The 14,061-nt window shown below is 42.8% G+C and overlaps 1 protein-coding gene across 1 annotated transcript in view; it reads left to right on the forward strand.

Moving 5' to 3' along the window:
- Positions 1 to 14,061, forward strand: part of ATP1A3 (ATPase Na+/K+ transporting subunit alpha 3) — a 133,221-nt gene that overhangs the window by 102,065 nt on the left and 17,095 nt on the right. Inside the window, exons 2-11 of the mRNA XM_075329076.1 lie at positions 8,404 to 8,523; positions 8,705 to 8,764; positions 8,865 to 9,068; positions 9,307 to 9,420; positions 9,585 to 9,719; positions 10,061 to 10,178; positions 11,773 to 12,041; positions 12,449 to 12,647; positions 12,724 to 12,833; positions 12,971 to 13,105. Coding sequence (XP_075185191.1) covers positions 8,404 to 8,523; positions 8,705 to 8,764; positions 8,865 to 9,068; positions 9,307 to 9,420; positions 9,585 to 9,719; positions 10,061 to 10,178; positions 11,773 to 12,041; positions 12,449 to 12,647; positions 12,724 to 12,833; positions 12,971 to 13,105 — 1,464 coding nt within the window. The remainder of the gene's footprint in view (positions 1 to 8,403; positions 8,524 to 8,704; positions 8,765 to 8,864; positions 9,069 to 9,306; positions 9,421 to 9,584; positions 9,720 to 10,060; positions 10,179 to 11,772; positions 12,042 to 12,448; positions 12,648 to 12,723; positions 12,834 to 12,970; positions 13,106 to 14,061) is intronic.

The raw sequence follows: 14,061 nt of genomic DNA on the forward strand, positions 1-14,061 counted from the left end.
GGTTCTTCTTCACCAAAGAAAGTATGCGGCGGTCATCCACCACTGTTGTCATCCGTGGACGCCCAGGCCTTTTTGAGTTCCCAAGCTCACCAGTCAATTCCTTTTTTCTCAGAATGTACCCGACTGTTGATTTTGCTACTCCAAGCATGTCTGCTATCTCTCTGATGGATTTTTTCTTTTTTTTCAGCCTCAGGATGTTCTGCTTCACCTCAATTGAGAGTTCCTTAGACCGCATGTTGTCTGGTCACAGCAACAGCTTCCAAATGCAAAACCACACACCTGTAATCAACCCCAGACCTTTTAACTACTTCATTGATTACAGGTTAACGAGGGAGACGCCTTCAGAGTTAATTTCAGCCCTTAGAGTCCCTTGTCCAATTACTTTTGGTCCCTTTAAAAAGAGGAGGCTATGCATTACAGAGCTATGATTCCTAAACCCTTTCTCCGATTTGGATGTGAAAACTCTCATATTGCAGCTGGGAGTGTGCACTTTCAGCCCATATTATATATATAATTGTATTTCTGAACATGTTTTTGTAAACAGCTAAAATAACAAAACTTGTGTCACTGTCCAAATATTTCTGGACCTAACTGTATTTATGGATGCCTTTCATGCCATAAAGAGAGAATCACTGCATAGTGTATCACCTCCTCAGTCCTTGCAATAAGCTTTACAATGTGGATCAGTTTTTCAAGAGTGCTCCTTTAAGGAGGACCTATCACCTGGTTGGTCGGAAGTATCCATGTTTTTCTATTATTTTATTCACGCCGTTCCCGTGTATTTCATTTCTTTTTAACTCCACCATGCGTTTCTATAGGTATTTGCCTTTTTACTTATACTTTTTTATGGTCTTTGCCAGTAGGGCGTGGCTTGCAGGGTAATTACGCAAAGCAGTCTAATGACACGCCCCCGAGGATCCTGTTAAAGCAAAAAGGTCTATATCTGTGGAACCATATGGCAGATTGGAAAAAAAAAAGAAGCTGAATAAGTAAGGGAGCAGTGGGAACAAAATAAAAGTAAAAACATACAACTTCCCACCTGGTGGTTGATCCTCTTTAAAGCCATAGATTCTAATGTGTCTGCTCCCAATTTTTTAAATTGCCATCTGGTGCACATTTTGGTTGGAAGAAGCTTATTTTTTGGGGGGGGAGGGGATTATAGAAGACATGTCACATCTACAGTTTTTTTAACATTTGGAAACGAAGGACAAAATGGGGAATTTTAATTGATGGGTACAGTTTACATACAGCGATTAGTATTCCATGATGGAAACCAAGCGGCATGGGTGGAAATTTCCGTCCTGCCTTTATACACATGGGTGAAAGTGACGATCTGTGCAGGAATGACATGAAAGAATTGTGCCAGTTGGCTAAATAGGCAACAGTGCCAGATATTCTGCTTTCAACCTATGTCAAACTCAGCTCCAGGTCCCAGTGCAACATTTTTACAAAAGGCCCCGTCAATTATCAAGATCATTTAAACTAGTGCCTCATGTGTTTGAGACTTTTGGGACCTTTTAAGCACCAGGACCCAAAGGGGGCTTTACACGCTACGATGTCGCTGCCGATCGCACCCGCCCCCGTCGTTTGTGCATCACGGGCAAATTGCTGCCCGTGGCGCACAATATTGCTAACACCCATCACACATACTTACCTTCCTAGCGACGTCACTGTGGGCGGGGAACAACCTCTTTGTTAAGGGGGAGGTTCGTGCGCCGTCACAGCTACGTCACACAGCGGCCGACCAATGGAAGCGGAGGGGTGGAGAACAGACGAATTAACGACACGCCCACCTCGTTGCCGGAGGACGCAGGTAAGCTGTAGTTCGTCGTTCCCGGGGTGTCACACGTAGCAATGTGTGCTGCCTCAGGAACAACGAAGAACCTGTGTCCACAACGACCAACGAGATTTTGAAAATGAACGACGTGTCTACGATCAACGATTAGGTGAGTATTTTTGATCGTTAACACTCGCTCCTAGCTGTTACACACAACGACACCGGATGTGCGTCAGGAATTCCGTGACCCCGATGACATATCGTTAGATATGTTGTTGCGTGTAACGGGGCCTCAAGTATAACTACAGGGCAGACTCCAGGTTCATGTGGACACCATAGTGGACCCCCTTAAAATTCGGTGTTTCCTCATTTGTTTTTCGGTATGAGCTGTAATATTTATCATCACCATTTTCGGGTTTATACAACTTTCCGAATTCTTTTTATTCTATTTTTTGAGAGGCAAAATGACCAAAATTATGGCTACTGATTTTTTTTTTTGTTCTCCTCATGGGATAAATATATCATTTTATTAGTTCCGACAGTTACGCACCCGGCGATACCAAATATATGATTTTTTTGTTATTTTGTTGATTTTTATTTAGCTGCGACAGAAATCCATCATTATGGTATATTTTACATGCATCATAGTTTTCCTCATTGACTTCAATGATAAAAAAAACCCACCAAAAAAGAGAAGTCATCCAGCGATAAACGTTTTTTTTCTCCATAAAGGAACCAGCATTTTCTAACTTTACAAAACAAAAAAACCCTGCAACTCCTGAATACTGATAATACAACATTCTTATAGAAAAACCTGCAAAAATTGTTGTATTTTAGTCCTGCCCTCCAATCCCACTCAGGAACATCCACAGCCCAACCCCAAAAATGACTCTCTTTGGATGGGGTTTTTATGTAATCCAATGTCCCCTTTAGTTCCAGGATGTCAAGAATTTCCCAGAATTTGGTGTGAAAATTTGGGGCAGGTATGTGTGGTATGTGGGCATAGGATGTTTGTGTACCGCCCCGCGCTCGGCCGCAGCCGAGCTGCTCGGATCCGGGCTCGTCGGTGGGTGGCTCGAGCGCCTCCGGACCCGGGGTCACTTCGCTCTGAAAGGGGCTGGCGCTTTGAAGGGGTTAGGTTTACGGCCGGAGCCGTGGTTTTGGTTAAGTTTGTGACGCCACCCACGGGTTGTGGTGAATGTGGACACCACCGCTGCTGTTTACTAGGCGCCCAGGGGAGATGTGGCGCAGCAAAGGTGTTAACCTCTTCGTGGGCAGGGGTGATGGCGCCGGGACCCGATTGGGATGGTATGTCAGTGCTTGGCGGTGCACGGCCCAAGGGCACAGTTGTACTCACTATGATTGATGCACAAGAGTCTCTGGTAAACCAAGATAATGGTGGTCGGTGCCCACAGCTGGCTGTGTCTGGTCCCCCACTCGGGTTGGTGGTCTCCGCCTTTCTCCTGCACCTTGTACTGTAGCTCTAGGCTGCCTGTGCTTCAGCAACGGGAGCCCGCTCCCCAGCATTGTGTATGTCGGAAGAGCCCGTTTGCCCGCAGACGCTGGCCCGTGGGATCTCTCTGCCTGTGCGGTGGCTTTCTATCCCCCTCGGTGGGCTGTTGTCTTCAGTCGGGACTTGGGTGGGAAAGGACCTAAAGTTCAGACCTCAATAAGTGAATTAACGTGGTCTACTGGATTCTGGACCTCGCTTCAGGGTCTGAGTACCCCCCTTTGTGCTCTGGTTTCCAGTCGGTTCCCCAGTTCGGTACCGGCGGGCCACTACCCTGAACCGGTCCCTTACGGTTCCACCGAGCCGTCTTCCCGGCTCCTGCAGGCTGAGGCCACCGTATGCCTCCTAGCCAGAGGTGGCTGGGCTCCGACCCAGACACCTGTTGTCAGACTGTCACAGGCCTGTCTCACAGGCCTGACTTCCTCCACTCCTCAACACTAAAACTCATCTCACTGTGTTTTTCCTGCCTCAGGACTTGTGAACTCCTCGGTGGGCGTGGCCAACTGCCTGGACACGCCCCCTGGTGTATACATCAAACCCTGAGGGAGGTGACTAGGGTTTTAAGGTTGGCTGATGACACCTTTTTAGGGGACAGGTGTTATGCAAGGGCCTACCTGTGACTACCTGGCTAGTCCAGGGTGTCACATTTGGGCCCCGCCCCCAGGCAGCAGACTTGTACTTCTGCACCCCTCTATGCTGCACCCCTCTATGCTGCACCCCTCTATGCTGCACCTCTGGACATTTTGCACTTTATGGTCATTTGTTGCACAGTGTTTCGTTGTTGTACTCAATACCGGCATCCTGTTTACATGCAAAATCCTCCAGCTAAGAGACATTTCTATGGTTAATGGTTTCCTGTCACATAACATGTAAAGGTGTGATAGGAGAGAATGATGACACCAACTCCCCCCTTGTGCAAAAAGCATCTAGTGCCAGCATTGTCCCGTCAGATATCTGCAGATCCAGGATGACCCCAATAGAGAGTCCATCTCTGGAGGTACTGTATAAGTTTGGGGTCACCCAGACAATTTTGTCTTTTCCATGAAAAATCACTTTTATTTACCAAATGAGTTGCATAATGAATAGAGGATATCGTCCAGACAGTGACGAGGTTAGAAACAATGATTTTTACTTGAAATAATAATTTTCTCTTCACACTTTGCTTTCACCACAGGATGCTCCTTTGCAGCAATTCCAGCTTTAAAGAGCTTTGGCATTCTAGCTGTTAATTTGCGGGGGTAATCTGGAGATATTTCGCCCCATGCTTCCCCCCTCCCACACAAGATGGATTGGCTTGATGGGCACTTTTTTGCACCATACGGTCAAGCTGCTCCCACAACAGCTCTATAGGGTTGAGGTCTGGTGACTGGGCCGCTCCATTACAGATAGATACGAGCTGCCGGCTTCTTCCCTAAATAGTTCATGCATATTTTGGAGGTGGCTTTGGGTCATTATCCTGTTGTAGGATGAAATCTGCTCCAATCAAGCGCTGTCCACAGGATATGGCATGGCGCTGCAAAATGGAGTGATAGCCTTCCTTATTCAAAATCCCTTTTACCTTGTACAAATCTCCCTCTTTACCAGCACCAAAGCAACCCCAGACCATCACATTACCTCCACCATGCTTGACAGAAGGAGTCAGGCAATCTTCTAGCATCTTTTCAGTAGTTCTGCGTCTCACAAATGTTCTTCTGTGTGATCCAAACACCTCAAACTTCAATCTGTCTGTCCATAACACTTTTTTCCAATCTTCCTCTGTCCAATGTCTGTGTTCTTTGCCCATATTAATCTTTTCCTTTTATTAGCCAGTCTCAGATATTGCTTTTTCTTTGCCACTCTGCCCTGAAGGCCAGCATCCCGGAGTCGCCTCTTCACTGTGGATGGTGACACTGGTGTTTTGCGGGTACTATGTAATGAAGCTGCCAGTTGAGGACCTGTGAGACGTGGATTTCTCACACTAGAGACTGTAATGTACTTGTCTTGTTGCTCAGTTGTGCAGCGCGGCCTCCCACTTCTTTCTACTCTGGTTAGAGCCTGTTTGTGCTCTCCTCTGAAGGGAGTAGTACACACTGTTGTAGGAAATCTTCAATTTCTTGGCAATTTCTCTTATGGAATATCCTTCATTTCTAAGAACAAGAATAGACTGTTGAGTTTCACATGAAAGTTCTCTTTTTCTGGCCATTTTGAGAGTTTATTGGAACCAACAAATGTAATGCTCCAGATTCTCAACTAGCTCAAAGGAAGGTCAGTTTTATAGCTTCTCTAATCAGCAAAACTGTTTTCAGCTGTGCTACCATACTTGCACAAGGGTTTTCAAGGGATTTCTAAACATCTATTAGCCTTCTAACACAGTTAGCAAACACAATGTACCATTAGAACACTGGAGTGGTGGTTGTTGGAAATGGGCCTCTATACACCTATGTAGATATTGCATTAAAAAACAGACGTTTGCAGCTAGAATAGTCATTTACCGCATTACAATGTATAGAGGGGATTTCTGTGTAATTTAATGCTAGCTTCATTGAAAAAAAATGTGCTTTTCTTTCAAAAATAAGGAAATATCTAAGTGACCCTAAACTTTTGAACTGTAGCATATATATATGTGTATATATATATATATATATATATATATATATATATATATATACACACACAAAGAGGCTAAAACATAGTGAAAAGTTTTTTTTTATTTTATACATTTTAGATCTCATATATATGTATATATTATATATACAGTATACACACACAGTATGTATGTATATATATATATATATATATATACATATATATATATGTATATATATATATATATGATGAATAAGATTATATATATATATATATATATATATATATATATATATATATATACTTGTGTATTATATATATAAATTATATACCGTATATATATATATATATATATATATATATATATATATATATATATATATATATATATATATAAACAAAGAAGCTAAAACTGTTAAAATGAAATATTACAATATAGAGAAACCACAACATAGTGAGAATTAAATCTAAAAATATATATACCTTATTCTTTAGTTTATAGTTTTTTTTTATTTTATTAATTTACTATAAATTTTTATTTTTAAAATTTTTAAAAACATTTTTATATTATTAATTTTTTATATATTTTTTACTGATTATGTTTGTTATTTTTCTATATATAGCTTTACTTATATATATATATATATATATATATATATATATATATACACACAAAGAGGATAACACATAGTGAAAAGTTTTTTTTTATTTCATACATTTTAGATCTCATTCATCATATATATATATACACATACTTTGCACTGACGAGGGGCAAGCACCCCGAAACACCGTGTCTGCAAATTGGGATTCTGATCTGGCTTATATATCCTGAGTCATATTGCAAAGGATTGTCAAAAATCCACTTGTGACTTTTAGGATCGCTACTTCCAATAGGTGGCGCTGTGCTAGAGTTTGTCTCCTTTACTGGAGAGACAATTTGTATATATATATATATATATATATATATATATATTACAGTATACACACACAGTATGTGTATATATATATATATATATATGTATATATATATATGATGATGATTAAGATTATATATATATATATACATATACATATGTATTTCATATATATATATATATATATATATATATATATATATTTTATATATATATATTTATTTATTTATATATATGTGTATATATATATGTATATATAAACAAAGAAGCTAAAACTGTTAAAATAAAATATTACAATATAGAGAAACCACAACAGTGAGAATTAAATCTAAAAATATATATACCTTATTCTTTAGTTTATAATTTCTTTTATTTTATTTACTATAAATTTTTATTTTTAAAATTTTTAAAAACATTTTTATATATATTTTTTACTGATTATGTTTGTTATTTTTCTATATATAGCTTTATATATATATATATATATATATAAGTCAAGCTATATATGGAAAAATATATATATAGAAACATAATCAGTAAAAAAGTAAAAAATAAATATATAGTTACTTTTTTATTTATTATGTTTTTTTATTTATTTTCTGGAGACATACATCTAAAGTTTCATCAACCATCAACCATAGTTGCGTGATGGACTATTGGATCCGGTGTTTTCCCGGACCTCTGATCCTCTTTCTGTCCTCTTGTGATTTCTCTGCTATACACTCAAAATAGGTTGCACTGTCAATAGAAACTATTGATCAGAAACTAGTGGCACTGGTACGGATAAAATAAGCGGCCTGGAAATGATCACAGATTATAGACTTTACCAAGTGATTTATTTTTGCAAAATCTGCTTAGAATATATCTAAAAAAAACCTTTTATTGTAGGTGTGCAGTAGTCTATCTCCTATCTATCCATCCATCTCATATCTATTCATCCAACTACCCCTCTATACATCTTTGTCATATCTATATATCCATATATGTTTTGTATACCTTTGTGTAGGTTCGTATTTTAGGCGTGGTGCTCTGTCCATTCTGTGTACATTGTCCTCCTTTCAGGGTAATCACCCCCTGCCGGGCTTTTGTCCGTAAGTCTGGGGGAGGGGGGCCTGGAATCCACCAAACTCTGTTTACCTGGGAGATTATTCAGTCTGTCTGAGAACTTCGAGAAGCAGGAAGATGTATCCTCTGTGGTTGAAGCTGAGGCTCCTCAAAGAGACCTCAACATTTTTCCCTTACTGGACTGTATCTGTGTTTCTGGACTATTTTATCCTCTGTGTGGTGGATTATTTGATGGACCTTTTGTTTTGCTTGGAATAAATGTTCATCCATCTCTCGCTCTGTTGATTGTCTGATATCGGAGAAGGAGCCTGTGACACCAAGGTTCTATACAAGGATTGAAACGTCTTCACATGGGCTAATAATTACCCCTTTGTGCCTAATTTATGGAGTGCTGCCTCCTTTTTCTTTTTTTTATTGTAGAGGACAAAGTTGGGTATATGTCGATGAGGCCTTCCTCCCGCCATTTATATTTTTTTGCTGCTGATCCACTGTTCTTTGATATATTTGTGTATGATGAGACGCTTTTTGCATCATTAGGTTTCTGAAGCCCCTCTATGTTTCTTCTCTTGCAGTACGGCCGGTCGGATAGTTACCGTGTGGCCACCACACAGGACAATAAAGAAGATGAATCCCCTCAGAAGAATAAGCCAACAAAGAAAGAAATGGATGATCTCAAGAAAGAAGTGGCCATGGTGAGCCAGAGCAGTAATATTAGTGCAGGACGTAGAGTTCAGAATTCGGCCCCAGACTCATTTCTTTGCCCCAATTTCCCTTCCCCGAGGTGCAGTGATGCGTCGTCCTCATGTAGGAGCGGACTGAGCACTTCTGGGGGTAACGTGTGCACCTCTTTAGTAATTTTCATTATGTTTTCAGACAGAGCACAAGATGTCGGTGGAAGAAGTGTGTCGGAAATACAACACAGACTGTGTACAGGTCGGTGGTTGACGAGGGTCATGGTAAACCGTGATGCTACATAGAAATGGCCGGGAATCACGAAGCTAAGCCAAAAAAGTTTCTCTTTTTGTTTCTCTAGGGGTTGACACTCAGTAAAGCGGCTGAGATTCTGGCCAGGGATGGTCCCAACGCACTCACTCCCCCACCTACCACACCCGAGTGGATCAAGTTTTGTCGCCAGCTTTTCGGCGGATTCTCCATCCTGCTGTGGATTGGAGCTATTCTCTGCTTTCTGGCGTACGGGATCCAAGCGGGTACGGAGGATGATCCCGCAGGTGACAATGTGAGCATTATAACATTGATATGTCCAACACGGAGGGTGGTGGCACATACGGCTGATAGGGGGTCCTCGGAGAGATTAAATTCAAGGATGTTTGCAACTGGATTGGCTTTTTACAGGCCCAATAAAATGAGCTAAAAAAATGCCCCAAAGAGAATCACGCCCTTTACGATGCTTCAGGAGCACTAATTAAGAGTAAGGCCTTCTTTCTTGACTGCTGGTGTTTGTGTTCTTCGTTTAGCTGTACCTTGGTATTGTTTTGGCCGCTGTGGTGATCATCACTGGTTGCTTCTCCTACTACCAAGAGGCCAAGAGCTCAAAAATCATGGAGTCCTTCAAGAACATGGTGCCCCAGGTGCGTTCGTGGTCTTGTACGGTGTCATTCTGCCTCCACATCTCCAAGTCCATTCATGCAGAGACCTTTACATCCCACCTCCATGGGTAACGTTCTAAATCTCGTAAAACCATTCTTTCTTCTCTCAATCTCATGATTATTGGTCATTTCCGTCCTTCTCCTAGCAAGCTTTAGTGATCCGAGAAGGCGAGAAGATGCAGCTTAATGCCGAGGAAGTTGTGGTTGGTGACCTGGTAGAGATCAAAGGTGGAGACAGAGTACCAGCTGATCTGAGGATCATCTCTGCCCATGGATGCAAAGTGAGTAATCACAGGAATAATTCGTCCCGGAGACATCAATAATTTCCAAGGGGCATCTCATCACTTCCTAATAATTTCCTTCCAAATTGGTTACGTTGGTTCCTCAAGGAATCGGTGCTTGTCGGCAAGTCCAACATCATGTTCCTTTAAGTTGCATTTTATGTATAATCCCTTACTCAACATCTTTCAATCCCAAAACATCAATGCTTTTTTGAGGGAGTCTCATTAGTCTCGATGGTTTGGTTTTCTTCGATCCCCTTTCCAAAATATAATCTACTGTGTGTCTTCGAATAGGTATTTCTTCTCCTTCGTATTCATTCCTTTTTTCTACTCTTTTTCAGGTAGATAACTCTTCTCTGACGGGTGAATCCGAGCCCCAGACCCGGTCACCCGACTGCACTCATGATAACCCCCTGGAGACACGTAACGTCACTTTCTTCTCCACCAACTGTGTAGAAGGTAATATTACTTTACTACCTCCAAAAATTTGTGTAGGGGTGGTCATAGCACGAGAGTCCAGTTGTGATGCTACACACTACGAGCAGTATGAATAGAAGGGTAGTCAGACAAGCTGGGATCATAAGCCAGGAGGTAATGTATAAGGTTCAGGGAGCAGACAGAGGCATGGTAAGGAAGAGGCCCAAGGTTAGAAACCGGGAGATAACGTATAAGGTTCAGGGAGCAGACAGCGTCATGGTCAGGAAGAGGTCCGAGGTCAGAAGCTGGGAGGTAACATATAAGGTTCAGGAAGCAGACAGAGACATGGTCAGGATGAGGTCCGAGGTCAGAAGCCGGGAGGGAACATATAAGATTCAGGGAGCATACAGAGATGTGGTCAGGAAGAGGTCCGAAGTCGGGAGGTACGTATAAGATTCAGAGAGCAGACAGAGACGTGGTCAGGAAGAGGTCCAAGGTCAGAAGCCGGGAAGTACGTATAAGGTTCAGGGAGCATACAGAGACATGGTCAGGAAGAGGTCCAAGGTCAGAATCTGGGAGGTAACATATAAGATTCAGGAAGCAGACAGAGATGTGGTCAGGAAGAGGTCCGAGGTCAGAATCTGGGAGGTAACATATAAGATTCAGGAAGCAGACAGAGATGTGGTCAGGAAGAGGTCCGAGGTCAGAAGCTGGGAGGTTTGTATAATGTTCAGGGAGCAGACAGAGATGTGGTCAGGAAGAGGTCCGAGGTCAGAAGCCAGCATGTTTGTATAAGGTTCAGGGAGCAGACAGAGATGTGGTCAGTAAGAGGTTCGATGTCAGAAGCCAAGATCAGAACCCTTACACCAGACAGGAGCCAAGAGCACACTAAACAACCAGGAAGTATGACTGGCAAAGTTCAGAGAGAGCAATCACAAACAAGGCGCATCTGTGAAGGCACCTCCCAAAACCTGCGTGGACCCTAGTGCTGAAAGACAATCTGTCAGCAAGTGCACAAGACACATAGCAGAGCATTTTCAAATGCAAAATGCTCCACACGGTGGAGCCGTGACAAAAGTATTCCAAATGCAAAATGCTCCGCACAGTGGAACCGTGACACCAGTGTTCGAACAGCATTCAGTTATTGACCTACAAGATAATAAACAGGGTTTCCCAGTTCTGGAAACCTCTTGTCCTCTGGCTGCAGTTTGTTTACTCACCCTTCTCGGGTTCAGCGCTGAGTCTCCACCACTGCTTTCAATATCTGTCATTGTTTTCACCAATGATGTCATGTCAACAGCGCAGCAGCCAATTGACTTGTGCCGTCAACTCGAGCAGGACCACAGAGCTCAGTAAATGGCTGCAATGATGTCAACATGATGTCAGCGCTGCAGAAAATAATACCTGGAGCAGAGATGGAGAGTCTGTGCTGGACCAGAGGAGGGTGAGAAGAGCACAGTTGATTATTTCTTCGGCCACTGATGAAGATTTTTTCTGAGTTTGGTTTCATCATCGTAGCAGACTTTGCTTTGGGAATGTGGTATAGGTTACCCTTCTTGGCAAAAAAAAGTATAAGATCATATCAAGATAATAATAAAAGGAAAGCTCATTATTGACATATCGGATGCACTTACAGGTACAGCTCGCGGAGTAGTCATTGCCACAGGAGACAGGACAGTGATGGGTCGTATCGCCACGTTGGCTTCTGGTCTGGAAGTCGGAAAGACCCCAATTGCCAAGGAGATTGAGCACTTTATCCATCTGATCACCGGTGTGGCCGTATTCCTTGGAATCACCTTTTTCATCCTCTCCCTCATTTTGGGATACTCCTGGCTGGAGGCTGTCATCTTCCTCATCGGAATTATCGTGGCTAATGTGCCAGAGGGGCTCCTGGCCACCGTGACGGTAAGTACTGGAGACCCTTTAATTATATCAAGGCGTATAGTAGGTGAATCCTGTACCGGCTTTACTTGGGTAGCGTTACCTTGGCCTATGGTGAATCCAACATTTATTTCCAAGAGGATCTGTGCCAGAATTCCAAAAATAAATTAGAATTTCTGCTACAGAATAGAAACATATGACTTTGTTGGGTGACATCTTGGCTGCATGGATCCAACAAAAGTGGAAAACATACCACTTGGTAAGACGACGCAGCTTAGCCTTCGGATGAGCCACCTTTACAAGAGTGGACTGGAGGGCCAATATTTCGGAGAAGAAAGGAGCCATGGCAGCTGTGTGTTGGTTGGGTTCCAAGTGATCGGACTTTCATGATGTATATGCCAAAACTTTACCTTATGGTCTTTCCTCGGCAGGTATGTCTAACTTTGACTGCCAAGCGAATGGCTCGAAAGAACTGCCTGGTGAAGAACCTGGAAGCTGTGGAAACTCTGGGATCAACATCCACCATCTGCTCCGACAAGACCGGGACCCTCACCCAGAACCGGATGACTGTGGCACATATGTGGTTTGACAACCAGATTCATGAGGCCGACACCACAGAGGATCAGTCAGGTATGGGAGCCATGCACAAAGCAAAAGAACCTGAGGTGTCTTCTTGCCGTCATCTCACCCATGTGTCTTCTCTTAGGTGCTTCATTTGACAAGAGTTCTCCCACCTGGGTGGCCTTGGCTCGCATCGCTGCCCTGTGCAACCGTGCCGTCTTCAAAGCCGGAAACGACAACATTCCCGTACTGAAGGTGCGTGACCTGAAGGACTGGGCCGGAACTGCGTCTTTGGATACGTCCCAGTAACGGAGTAACCGTGTACTCGCCTCAATGTTGGCCAACATAGAAGTTGGCTTTGGCACGTAACCTCACGTTTGTCTTCTTCGCAGAGAGACGTGGCTGGAGATGCCTCTGAATCCGCTCTCCTGAAGTGCATTGAGTTGTCTTGTGGCTCAGTCAAGGCAATGAGGGAGAAGAACAAGAAAGTAGCCGAGATTCCCTTCAACTCTACAAACAAATATCAGGTTAGTGACCGATGATCTATAAGAACCAAACTAATTCTACATCTCCAGTTACACAAAACTGAGAGGCTACATTTGGTCTTTTGTTCGTAGATCAGATGGATGGTCCTGGAAGCTTTTTACTATCATGAATATACTCGTTCTCACATCCTACCCACGAAATAAATTGCTTTTATTGCACATACCAGTCTAAAATCTCCTGGAACTGTCCCAATTCTCCAAACTCTAACTTCCTATCCAGTATTTTTCCAGTGGGCGCTTCCCTGTCATCAGCATTCTACTTGTACTTTAGGTTCTGGAACATCCTTTCTCTTATTTCCTACCATGCATTCCACCTTGCCGGCTGTGTGCCAAAAGTCAACCTCTCAGTTATGTCTGTATTCAATTTTTTCTGAAATCTGAACCAGACAAATAAAAATCCACCCTCACTTCCTGTATAGTGAAATCGATCAACCCCCACATCCTGTAAAGAGATAAGGATCCGCTGTCACTTCCTGTAGAGCGATATAGCCCCGCCCCTACTTCCTGAAAGGAGACATAGACCCACCCCCACTTCCTGTTGAAACACATAGACCTGCCCTTACTTCTTGTAGACTGATAAAACTTGCCCTTAATCTCTGTAAAGATATAGACGTACCCATACTTTCTGTACAGAGACATAGACACGCTCCCACGTCTTGTATAGAGACGCAGACCCACTCCCTCTTCCTGTATAGAGATATAGACACGCTCTCAATTCCTGTACAGAGACCTAGGCACACTCCCTCTTCCTGTATAGAGACAGAGACACGCTCCCACTTCCTGTACAGACATAACTCCGCCGATACTTCCTGTATAGAGGCATAGCTCCGCCCACACTTCCTGTATAGACATAGACCCACTCTCACTTCTTGTACAGAGACATAGATCCACTCCCACGTCCTGTATAGAGACATAGACCCTCCGCCACTTCCTGTACA

This window comes from Anomaloglossus baeobatrachus, chromosome 11 (genome assembly GCF_048569485.1).
Source record: "Anomaloglossus baeobatrachus isolate aAnoBae1 chromosome 11, aAnoBae1.hap1, whole genome shotgun sequence".
NCBI lineage: Eukaryota > Metazoa > Chordata > Amphibia > Anura > Aromobatidae > Anomaloglossus > Anomaloglossus baeobatrachus.